Source organism: Sorex fumeus, unplaced genomic scaffold (assembly GCF_029834395.1).
Source record: "Sorex fumeus unplaced genomic scaffold, SorFum_2.1 ptg000010l, whole genome shotgun sequence".
Taxonomy (NCBI): Eukaryota; Metazoa; Chordata; class Mammalia; order Eulipotyphla; family Soricidae; genus Sorex; species Sorex fumeus.
Window position 1 is genome coordinate 14,665,374 of NW_026606067.1, and position 12,951 is coordinate 14,678,324.

Here is a 12,951-nt window from a genome sequence, read left to right on the forward strand (position 1 = left end):
TTTCCCTCCCCGCCTCAACCAGGGCTCCGGCAGCCGAAGAACTCAAGAACCAGCCACCACCATGCTGAGACCACTCTCCGCACACATGAAGGTACCAGCAGAGGAACAAAGGCATGCGGGTCCCGGGACTGAGATCTCCAAGCCTACTCAGATCGGAGCTGAGCATCCTCCACCCAGATCCTCCAAATTCCAGTAGGCAGGGGTCACACCCACCAACTGGCACCCTGGCGCCATGTAATCCCATCAACGGCCAAGACTCAGAGACTATAAAACCCAGGTCCCGGAAGCGCGCGGCCCCGTTCGTGGCCGCTCAACATCTTATCTCATTCCTACTTTGGACAAACTGGCAGGCTACCGAATGCAACCTGCCCACATGGCAGAGTCTGGCAAACTCCCCGTGGCGTACCCAATATGCCAAATACCAGTAACAATGATGGGTCTCATTCTCCTAACTCTGAAAGAGCCTTGAATACGGCACTTTTTTTTTAGAAAATCCCATGGCTAGGATGAAGGAGACGTTACTGGGGCCTGCTCGAGGCAATCGATGAATAATAGGATGGTTGTGATCGTGATCGTGATCGGAAAACAAAAGAGCTCAGTGCTGAACAATCAGTAGGTTTGAGAGGAACTCAAAGAGGAAATAAAAAAGATTTCAGGAAACAAATGAGAATGAGAATATGAGCTACCAGAACTTGTGGAACACAGCAAAAGCAGTGTTATGAAGAAAGTTTATAGCTTTGAAAGCATTAAGATGGAAGAGAGGACCCACATCAATAACTTAAAGACATAGCTTAAGATCTTATAAAATGATCAACAAAAGAAGACCAAACCAGGCAGGAGTAAGGAAAAAAATAAAACTTAAAGCAGAAATTATTAGCTGGAATCCCAAACAACAACAAAAAAAAGCAGTCCAAAAGATAAACAAAACATGTGGTTGTCCAGTTATGCCAGCACCATTTGATAAAGAGGCTTTCCTTGATCCTCTTCACATTTCTTGCTCCCTTATCAAGGATTAAATGTTCATACATTTGGGGTTGTGTGTACAGATATTCCACCCTGTTCCATTGGTCTGCCACCTTGCTTCTGTTCCAGTACCATGCTGTTTTAATTATTACCGCTTTGTAGTAGAGTTTGAGGTTGGGGAGGGTGAAGCCTCCCCACATATTTTTCCCAAGAATTGCTTTAGCTATTCGTGGGCATTCGTTGTTCCATATGAATTTCAGGAGTGCTTGATCTATTCCTTTGAAGAATTTCATGGGTATCCTTATAGGGATCGCGTTGAAACTGTATAATGCTTTTGGGAGTATTGCCACTTTGACCATGTTAATTCTTCCTATCCATGAGCAGGAGATATGTTTCCATATCCTCGTGTCCTCTTTTATTTCATGGAGTAGTGTTTTGTAGTTTTCATTGTAGAGGTCATTTACCTCCTTAGTTAGGCTGATTCCGAGGTATTTAATTTTCCGAGTCACAATTGTTAATGGGATTTTTTTCATGTCACTTTACACTCTCTCATTATTTGTGTATAGAAAGGTCATGGAATTTTGGGCATCTATTTTATAGCCTGAAATTTTACTGTGCAAGTCTATTGTTTCTAGGAGTTTCTTGCAATTTAGGATTCTCAATATATAGTATCATATCATCTGCACATAGTGAGAGCTTGATTTGTTTTTTTTTTCTATCTGGATGCCTTTAATGTCTTTTTCTTGCCTAATCACAATTGTAAGTACCTCCAGTACTATGTTAAATAGAAGTGGTAATAGTGGGCATCCTTGTCTTGTCCCTGATCTTAGAGTAAACACCCTTAGTTTTTCCCCATTAAGGATAATGCTTGCCATGTGTTTGTCACCATGCACAAAAGTCAGATCAAAATAGATCTCAACATCAGGCCAAAATTCATAAGGTACATTGAAGACAAGATTGGCAAAAACCTCCACGATATTGAGGCTAACGGTGTCTCCAAAGACAACACTCCACTGACCAACCAAGTGGAAACAGAGTTAAACAAATGGGACTATGTTAAATTAAAAAGCTTCTGCACCTCAAAAGATACAGTGACCAGAATACAGAGACAATCTACAGAATGGGAATGGATATTTACCCAATATCCATCTGATAAGGGGTTGATATCAAGGATATACAAAGCACTGGTTGAACTCTACAAGAAGAAAACATCTAACTCCATCAAAAAAACGGGGTGATGAAATGAACAGAAACTTTTCCAAAGAAGAAATCTGAATGGCTAAAAGGCACATGAGAAAATGCTCTACATCACTAATAATCAGGGAGGTGCAGATCAAAACAACAATGAGATATCATCTCACACCACAGAGACTGGTCCACATCCAAAAGAACAAAAGCAGGAGGTGTTGGCGTGCACATGGCAAGAAAGGGACCCTCCTTCACTGCTGTTGGGAATGACAACTGGTTCAGCCCTTTTGGAAAACAGTATGGACAATTTCCAAAAATTAGAAATTGAGCTCCCATTTGATCCAATAATACCACTCCTGGGAATATATCCTAGAGAGGCAAAAAAAAGTACAGTTGAAATGACATTTGCACTTCTATGTTCATTGCTGCACTATTCACAATAGCCAAAATCTGGAAAAAACCTGAGTACCTGAGAACAGATGACTGGTTGAAGAAACTGGTATATCTACACACTGGAGTACTATGCAGTTGTTAGAAAAGATGAAGTCATGAACTTTACATACAAGTGGTACTACATGGAAAGTATTAGGCTAAGTGAAACGAGTCAGAAAGAGAGGACAGATATAGAAAGATTGCATTCATCTGGGAAACATAAAGTAACAAAATAGGAGACTAACATCCAAGAATAGCCAAGATAAGTACCAGGAGGTTCACTCCATGGCTTGGAGGCCAGCCGCACATGCTAGGGGTAAGGGCATCTCAGACAGAGAAGGGAACACCAAGAAAAGGGTGTTTGGAGGATCCTCCCAGGATGAGAGATCCATGCTGAAATTAGACTATAGACTGAAGATAATTGCCACTTAATGCCTCTTTTCCAAACCACAGCACCCAAAAGGAGAGAGAAAACAAAAGGGAATGCCCTGCCACAGGGGTGGAGCATGATGGAGCTGATGGGGGGTGGGAGGGATACTGGGAGCATTGGAGGTAGAGAATGGGCACTTGTGGAGGGATGAGTACTCAATAGATAACTGAAACCCAAGCACAAAAGTTTGTATGTCTACAACTGTACCTCATGGTGTTTAACTAATAATTTTTTTTTAAATTCAACAAAACAAAGAGCTGGTCCTTTGAGAAAATAAACAAGACTGATATATGATTAGCAAGACTGAAACTAGTGGAACAAGGAAAACCTCTTCAAAAGTGGTGCTTGGAAAACTGGGCAGTTACTTGGGGAAAAAAAATGAACTAAGACCTCTTTCTAAAGCCAGGCATAAATTTCAGATCAAAAGTGATATCAGACATGATTTCTTAATATACATGGAGGAAAATGTGGGCATAAGCCTTCACAACATTGAAGCTAAAAGCATCTTCAAAGATTAAACACCACTGACCAAGCAAGTATAAGCAAAGGTAAACAAATGGGACTACATGAAAGTAAAATTCTTCTATACCTCAAGGAAACAGTGACAAAGATATAGAGCCCACAGATTAGGAAAAAATATTGATCAAATACTCATTGGATAAGGGTTTAATATCTAAGATATATAAAGCACTAGTAGAACTTTACAAGGTAAAAAACATTCAACCCCATCAAAAAATAGGGAGAAGAAATGAATAGAAAATTTCTTAAAGAAGAAAAATAAATGGCCAAAATCACTTAATCACTTAACTTCCCGTTAGTCATCGATTTGCTCGAGCGGGCCCCAGCAACGTCTCCATTTGTCCCTGTCGCGTGCTAGTGTAGCCCAATGGCATCTCTTCGCTCCGGGAACATGGAGGGCCTCAAACCGATCGTTCATGATCTTCAGGAAGAAGTCTGACCATCTGGTAGGTGGGCGGCCACGCGGTCTCTTGACATCCCGTGGAATCCAATCAGTAACAGCTCTAGTCCAACGGTCGTCTTTAAATCTCATTACGTGAGCAGCCCATCTGATTTTCGACACCTTGGCAAATGAGACAGCGTCCCTGATCCTTGATCGTTGACGGATGTCAGAACTCCGGATTCGTTCTCTCATTTCAGTGAAACGTGATATTCCAAGCATAGCTCTTTCTATTCTTCTTTGGGAGACCTGAATGGCGTTCTCATCTTGTTTGCGTAGGGCCCAGGTCTCTGAGGCATATGTTAATGCAGGAAGAACAGTGGAATCAAAGAGATGTGCCCGGAGCCGGAGGTTCTTCGTCCTCTTAGCTATTTCTTCGACGTTCTTGAAGGCATTCCAAGCCGCTCTCTTCCTCCTGCGCAGCTCGGGTGCCAGGTCATTTGTCATGTTGACCTCTCGACCTAGGTACACATAGCTGTTGCATTCGGAGATGGTCGTTCCATTGAGAGCGAATGGGGCGTCAGGAACAAGGCTGTTTCTCATAAACATTGTCTTCGTAAGATTCAGCTGTAGTCCTACCTTTCCACACTCACGGTCAAAGTCGGCCAGCATTTGTGCCGCTTGGCTGATGTTTGGTGTTATTAAAACAATGTCATCAGCAAAGCGGAGGTGGTGTAGTTGCCGACCATCTATCTTCACTCCCATTCCTTCCCATTCCAGTCGTCGCATGATGTTCTCGAGGGTGGCACTGAAGAGTTTTGGTGAAATGGTATCACCCTGCCGCACCCCTCTCTTGACATCAACGATCACTTCTTTGTAGAATGGTGAGATCCTGTTAGTGAATCCGCAATACAGCTCATGGAGGATCCTGATGTGTTGGGCTTGAATGCCCTGATTGGCTAGGGCTTCAATGACCGCTTCCATCTCAACAGAATCAAAGGCCTTCTTTAAATTAATGAACGTTAAGCAGAGCGGCATCTTGAACTCCCGAGAAACCTCAATGAGTTTGGTTATCGTGTGGATATGGTCGATGGTGCTGAATCCTTTGCGGAACCCTGCTTGCTCACATGGTTGTCCTTCATCTAGTGTTCTGCCAATCCTATTCAGGATGACTCGAGTGAACAACTTGTAGATGACAGACAATAGGCAGATCGGGCGATAGTTGCCAATGTCATGGATGTCTCCCTTCTTGAACAGTAGTACGGTCCTGCTGGTTTTCCATTGAGATGGAACCTTGCATTCAGACAGGTAGCGAGTGAAGAGCCGAGCCAGTGTATTGATGAGTACTGACGGCAGGTTCTTCAGGTGTTCAGGTCTGACCTTGTCTGGGCCGGGTGCTGTTTGCTTCTTTACTGACGAAATGGCGTGTCGGATTTCGGAAGGGAGAACGTTGGGAACGACATACCCATCCTGTGGAATTTGGTATGTCAGCAAGTGGACATGGCTATCGAAGAGATTTGAGTAGAAGTCATGGATAATCTTCTCCATTGCCGTTCTGGAGGATGTGATGGATCCATCAGGACGTCGGAGGGCAGTCATCTTGGTCTTATAGTTGGCGAAGGACAGGCGGGCATTACGAATACTTTTCCCGGCTTCTGCTGCATCTACCAGTACTTCTGCTCTTCTCTCTTTGAGGTCTTCCTTGATCGCATCTCTGCACTGCTTTGCAAGCTCGGACGTTAGCTTGCGGTTGCCTGAGGCATGCGCCAAACCACGCTGGCGAATTAGCTCAAGAGTTTTCGAAGATAGGCGACTTTTTGTGGCTATCTCTCTCTTGGTGTTCCTCGCACATTCATGGAGGTGCTGAACCAGTCGATCGTATTCCTCGTCAATGTTGTCAACAATGGCATCTTCCCATGTTGCCGCAATAGTACCAAAGAGTTCCCAGTTGGTGGTCGTTCTGGGAGTTCTCTTTTTGAACTTTGCAGCCCTTTCTCCCCGCTCTGTGAAGTAGAATTTTGCACAAAGGAGACGGTGGTCCGATCCCTTTCGAAATTTTGGGACAACAGCGACATCAGTCAGGCAAAACCGTCGATTGAATATGATGTGGTCTATTTCGTTGTGGAATCGTCCACCGGGAGACTCCCATGTCCATCGTTTAGATTCTGCCTTCTGGAACTGTGAGTTACCATGAATGGTCTTGGTCGAAATGATGAACTCAGACAGTCTCTCACCCTGTTCGTTCCATTCTAGGCCATGGGTTCCGATGTGAAGTTCTTCAGCTGATCTTCTCGGTCCTATCTTGGCATTAAAATCACCCACAATGATCTTGTAAAAGGTGTGGTCTTCTTTATAGAACTTCTCTAGCTCCATGTAGAACTTCTCGATTTCTCTTTCATCATAATGAGATGTTGGTGCGTAGACAACGAAGATAGAAACTGCAGGCAGTGAGCCACATCTATTCAAATGTAAACGTCCGATTCGGGTTGTTAGGCATTCGAATGAATCAATGCTCTTGGCCAAGTTTGTGTTGACAAGGACACCGACGCCTCCAACACCTCTTTTATCGCATGTTCCGAGGAACAATTCTTCTCCAGTGTCGAAAACGGCATGGTGAGATTCGTGTCTTCTTGTCTCGGTCAGACCAATGATGTCGTACTTGATCATTCGCACTTGTACCATCAGGTCCTCGATGGATGCATCTGATGCTAGCGTACGTGCATTGAAAGTACAGACGATCATTTTTGTCTTCCTTCGTTGTGGCAGCCTAGGTCGGCCTTGAGATTTTGTCGGCCTCTCCTTTCTCATCCTTCTCAGTGCTGCCATGTCGGTGAAGCCTTCAGGGTCAGGTGAAGGAGACCAGTTGTAGTTACTGGTTTTGGCATATCGAATACACAGCGGATAGCTTGCCAGGCTCTTCCGTGCGGGCGGAATACTCTCGGTAGCTTGCCAGTCTTTCCGAGAGGTATAGAGGCTTTTGGGGTGACCTCTAATCACCCTTGTAGGTGTTACCATATTTGAACCCTATCAAATATGGTACGACAATTCCAGAAGACGGGTATTTAGTGTCTTATGATGTGCAAGCGGCTGCGCGGGTCCGGAAAGCGTCCTGGAGTGTGGCGACGGCTGGGTAGTGGAAGTAGTGTCGAGAGTGGAAGTCTGCCAGTGGGATATTTATCTGGGTAGGGTGGGTCTCCTGTGCACAATTCGATCCCTGGGTGGTTGATGGAAGCAGACAGGGCAGGGGAGGGTGGGGCTCCTGATTAGAATCCCTTTGTCACCTGTGGTGGTGGGAGCAAGCAGAGAAGCTCTGTCCCTGGGTCCGCCGAGCCTGGAGTCCAAGGTCTCAGAGAGTTCCACTTACCTTGTTCTGTGGGTCTTCAGTTGTGCGTGGGTCTCGGCCGGAGCTGCCGCACGGGTCCGGAAAGCGTCCTGGAGTGTGGCGACGGCTGGGTAGTGGAAGTAGTGTCACTAGGACACTACTTCCACTACCCAGCCGTCGCCACAATGGCCAAAAGAAGTGTAAAAAATTTCTACATCACTAATCATCAGGGAGATGCAAATCAAAACAACAATGAGATAAGATCTCAAACACAGAGACTGAAATTTACATAATAGAACAAGAGCTGCCAATGATGGTGTGGATGGGGGAGAAAGGGACTCTTGTTCATTGTTGAAAGGAATGCAGGTTGATCTAGCATTTAAAATATACATAGGGCATTCCTTCCATACAACCCAGCAATACCAATTTTGGGAATATACCCTGGAGAACCAAAAACACGCAGCAGAAATGCTATCTGCACTTCTAAGATCATTACAGCTCTATTCACAGTCGTCAGAACTTGGAAACCACCTGAGTGCCAGAGAACTTATGAACGGTTAAAGAATTTATGATACATCTACATAATGAAATATTATGCAGTTATTAGGAAAAATGAAGTTATGAAATTTTTCTATAAATGGATGGAGGCTTCAGGGACATAGAGACAAAGAGATAGGCAGTGGGGAGGGCGGCAGGAGGGAAACTGAAGACATTTGTGGTGGGAAGTGTATACTGGTGGAGGGAGGGGTGTTGGAACACTGTATGACTGAAACTCAACCATGATCAGCTTTTTAACTCTGTATCTCAGTGTGACTAAAAAAATAAATAAAACAAATTGGGATTCCAAATAAACAAAAGACTACTGATGTCAGAATATCTAATTCCCAATTTTCTTTGCCCTCACTTCATCTCTGCTATTGGTTTATTTACATTCCTCACATTATGTATCATTAAATGTGTATAATATATAAATAATGTCAGTAATTTTAAATATAAAGTATTTTCAAATTAATTTCAAATATAAATTATATATGAATGATATATATATAAACTTCTTTGGATGAAGGCAATGAAGAAAAATATAAAACATGAACAACATGAAATGGAAATGATACATTAAAGAGTTATTATTTATCCTTAAAAAAGTAGCTAGTAAGGGATTAATCCTTTCCATCATAAATTGTACCATTTCGCTTATTTTTTTCACAGTCTGAATTTCATATGGGGTAGAACCAATTGAAAGACCTTTAAACATATGTGTGCGTGTTTGTGTGTGTGTCTCTGTGTGTAATAAATAAATAAGCTGTGTTTTCAAAAACTATTCACCCATGTCCCCTATGTGAAAGCCATGAGCTTTATTTCCATGCACTTCAATTCTAGTTAGGCTGCTTTCTTTTATAAAAAATGAGGTTCTAACAAGCACTTATCTCAAACAATCTGGTTTCATCCATTTGCAAACTTTAATGGTCTATAAATTTATTAGCTTTATATTTTTCCAAACCTCCTTCATGTACTTTGCTGTTGTTTTACACAAGCAATTGTAATGGATATTGTCATGAGACTTCAGTCTTACAAACTAAAAAATCCAGTTAAGATAACTGTCTGGTTTTGCTTACACCACCTGACATTATCCTTCCTATGCTTCACTGATATTGTCAGGCCTGACTCTCTTTGAAGACTCAAAGTTCTGTATGAGTACAAAGACAAAAGAGTGCTGATGCCAACCTCATAATTTTCCACTAAATAACCTACGGATCCACTGGTAGCCATGATACCTCTATCAAAAAGAATAGATATGTGTATGAAATAAACTTTTAAAGAATGTATGCAAAGTGTGTACTAGGATTTACACTTCTCTTTTTTTGTTGTTGTTTTGATTTTGGACCACACACGGCTGTGCTTAGAGATGACTCCTGACTCTAAGCTCAGAGACCACTCCTGGTGGGCTTGGGGAACATAGTGGGTATCAGTATGGAAACTGGGCCGGCCACTTGTAAGCTAAGCACCTTATCTGCTGTAATATCTATCACTCTGGCCTGTGTATACAGCTTTTTAATAGAAAATTAGTTTCACAACCAAATTGAGGGCAAAGAACAGATGTTTCCCTAAACACTCTATGCTCCTACACATAACTTTCTCCCCTGTCATCAACTTTTCCATCATACTGATACATTCATTACAATTCATTAGTCTGCTTTGACACAAGAGTACCATGTGAAACTCAGAGCTAACAACTAGTCTTCACCAAAATTCACTGCTGTTATTGTATATTGAGACAAATCAATAATAGCAACTGCCATCATGGTGATATGATGAAATTTTTCTAAAGTATTATATATTGAGATATTTAATATACTTAGCCAAGCTTTAAAATCATATTTTTTTTGTTTTGTGATAAATAAGCCATAATCCATCTGCAGGTTTTTGGCTACTATTTGTCAAGTTACTCATAAGAGCATCATTTCCTTAACCCCTATACTTTCTCTTAAGGAACTAAGGATTTTAAGATTCCTGAAAAGTCAGAGAATTTTAATTATCTATTATCTTTATTTTGGGCAAGGTCATTGTTAAAGATCAACAACTTCTTAATTATATGGGCCAACTCAGTTCTTTCTCATAGATAACTTTGGAAAATCTTCAAAAGCTAATCTTACATCCTTAACCAGGATCATGACAAAGGCTGACTCCCAACCTGGTGCCATTGTTGTGACCCCTGAAATAAAATTCTAAATTATATGAAACAAGAGAACCCTGGGTCTACATGGATTCAAGCTTTCACACATCCATGAAACATCAACACCATAGAAGTATTCGTCATATTTTTACCTTTTCTTCAAAAAAATGTTCCCATCTGCACTTTCCTCTTCTTAGATATCAAGTACCTTTGATCCTTGAGAAACACTTTTTGGCTTGATGTAGGCTTTACTGTGCCACAACTAGCCTGAAATAAGAACACATTTGAACGACCACTTAAAATAGAGATGAAAATATATATTGAAACAGCCTAATAAATCAGTTAGTTTACATTATGGTCATTATTTTTACTACCCCAACATTTAAACTTAGTATTCTATACCAACAAAATAACTGCTTTATATAATGCAATGCTGACCCTGTCTATGAAATATTATTAATACCAATTTCTAAACTCATGGCAAAATATAGTTTACTATTATATCTTATATTATCAATTTTTAAATTTTGTTTTTATAAAGTTTTTCAGAATAATTTATTACATTCAATATTTCAACATCAATCCCACCACCATTACACCTTCCCACCACCATTATTTCAAATTTTCTCACCACCTTCCCAGCCTGGCCCCAAAGTGGATGCTAAATAATATTTTTGTATTGCTTGTTATAAGTAGTTGACAAAAAATGATCCATAAAGATTTCTTTAGAGCAAAATGTATGAAAATTGTTTTATCTTACCTTGGAGCCATTAAACCACTGTATAAGAGATCACTAACATGTTAACAGTTAGAGCCTTTTGTGCTGATCGGACGCCTTCTACTTTACGCCCCATCAAATGCAGTGTGCTACTTCTGGTAGATCAGTGGTGGCATACACCGAGAGCAGCACATCTCCCCCAGCATGCTGTACTTCCAGCTACCTGCCAGTCATACCCATGAACCACCTCTAGGCACCATATAAGTACATTAGCATCAACAATCCAGAGACTCACAAATGAATTTCTGAAGAGAGCAAAACGTTCCAGAGATGCTTCCAGACCCCAAAGTCACCATCCAGTTTTTATAGTTAAAAAAGAAAAAAACAAGACTACCCTGTTAAAATTAAATTGAAAATATTTGCTTTAGTTTGTATTAAAGTGTTTTGAGGTCTCAGTAAACAAATGTGCATATGTGATGTTACATATGTAAGTGTCCATATTTGTATAAAATAGCTTATATTATATAGCTCTTACATAGGATAAAATATTTATTTCATAAACACATCACTTGTATCACTTATCATCCCGTTGTTCATTGATTTGCTCGAGTGGGCACCAGTAATGTCTCAATTCGTCCCAATCCTTAAATTTTAACAGCCTCTCCTTATTGGTCTTTCTCAGTGCTGCTGGATTGGAGACTCTTTTCCACTGAGAAATAGAACACTGATAATTACAGTTCTTTTTTTCTTCAAAACTAATGCTAACCTGAATATTAGTTATTCCCACAGGAGTATATGTAACACTGTAACACTTAGCACTGTCATCCCATTATTTACCAATTTGCTGGAGCAGCCACCAGTAATGTCTCCACTGTGAGACTTGCTACTGTTTTTGGCATATTGAATACTCCGGGTAGCTTGTCAGGCTCTGCTGGGAGTAGATGTAGCAATTCCAATATAATTGTCTATGGAATACAGTTATCACATAACATGTCAAAGGATTTGTAGAAGTCATTCTTTACAAGTTGCTTCATTAATGCTTTCTCTTGAACAGTTCAGGAATCTTCTCTTAACCTTACTTAATTCTCCCATAACCTTACTTTGTAACACATAGTAGGTAAGTGTCTCAATTCTTCTACTCACCTCTGAAATTCAGACACAGACAGGAGAAATATTCTCTGACATGGGACTAAGAAAGAATGGTAATGCTAAATACAAATGGCCCTGAGTAAATGCCAATATTTTTACAATATGAAATGACTTGAGCTTGAAAATTTCATGTACTTGCTAAAAATTATTTTTGTATAGTTGTGACCTTTTTAGTACACTTTTTGATTGAATTAATATTCTTTATTTCCATAAAGTTCTGCCAATTTGAATTTATTTTTTTAGTGAAGTAAAGGTAAAAGGTAAAGGCCCTCCCGTTGTTCGTCGATTTTGCTCGAGCGGGCCCAGTAACGTCTCCATTGGAGACTTTGTTGTTACTGTGTCTGGCATATCGAATACGTCACGGGGGGCCTGCCAGGCTCTGCCGTGAGGGTGAGATACTCTCGGTAGCTTGCCGGGCACTCCGAGAGGGGCGGAGGAATCGAACTCGGGTCGGCCATGTTGGCTGCGTGCAAGGCAAACGCCCTACCGCTTTGCTAAATTTACTTTTAGAGGTGTGAGGGAATCTAACATAAAGAAGTTCTGATTTATCACATTCTATCCCCAATTGTCAAATCCTTAGTATATGAGCAACCTATCACCAATTGTTGAAACTTAAGTGAAATTTGAAGCATACATTTATGACACTTTTCAAAACATGCTTAGTCATAATATATGAGAAATGGTATGTGAATATGTTTTTGTATGTTAGAATCACACAAAATCATACGGGATCAGACCACCATCTTCTTCGTGCAAAATTCTACCTCACAGAACGAGGAGAAAAGATGCAAGGTTTAAGAAGAGGACTCCCAGAACGACCACCAACTGGGAGCTCTTTAGCTCTGTTGCGGCAACATGGGAAGATGCCGTCATTGACAACATTGATGAGGAATACGATCGAATGATTCAGCACCTCCATGATTGTACGAGGAATGCCAAGAGAGAGATAACCACAAAAAACCGCCTTTCTTCGAACACTCTTGAACTTATACGCCAACGTGGCTTGGCACATGCCTCAGGCAACCACAAGAGAACATCCGAACTGGCAAAACAGTGCAGAGAAGCCATCAAGGATGACCTCAAAAACAGGAGAGCAGCAGTACTGGTAGATGCGGCAGAAGCTGGGAAAAGCATTCGTAATGCCCGCCTGTCCTTCACCAACTACAAAACCAAGATG

General features: G+C 41.2%; 1 protein-coding gene across 1 annotated transcript in view; it reads left to right on the top strand.

The window, feature by feature from the left end:
- The first annotated feature begins 556 nt into the window (after positions 1-556).
- Positions 557-12,951, top strand: part of LOC130019933 (high mobility group protein B2-like) — a 76,635-nt gene continuing 64,240 nt past the window's right edge. Inside the window, 1 exon segment of the mRNA XM_056110541.1 lies at positions 557-612. Coding sequence (XP_055966516.1) covers positions 557-612 — 56 coding nt within the window.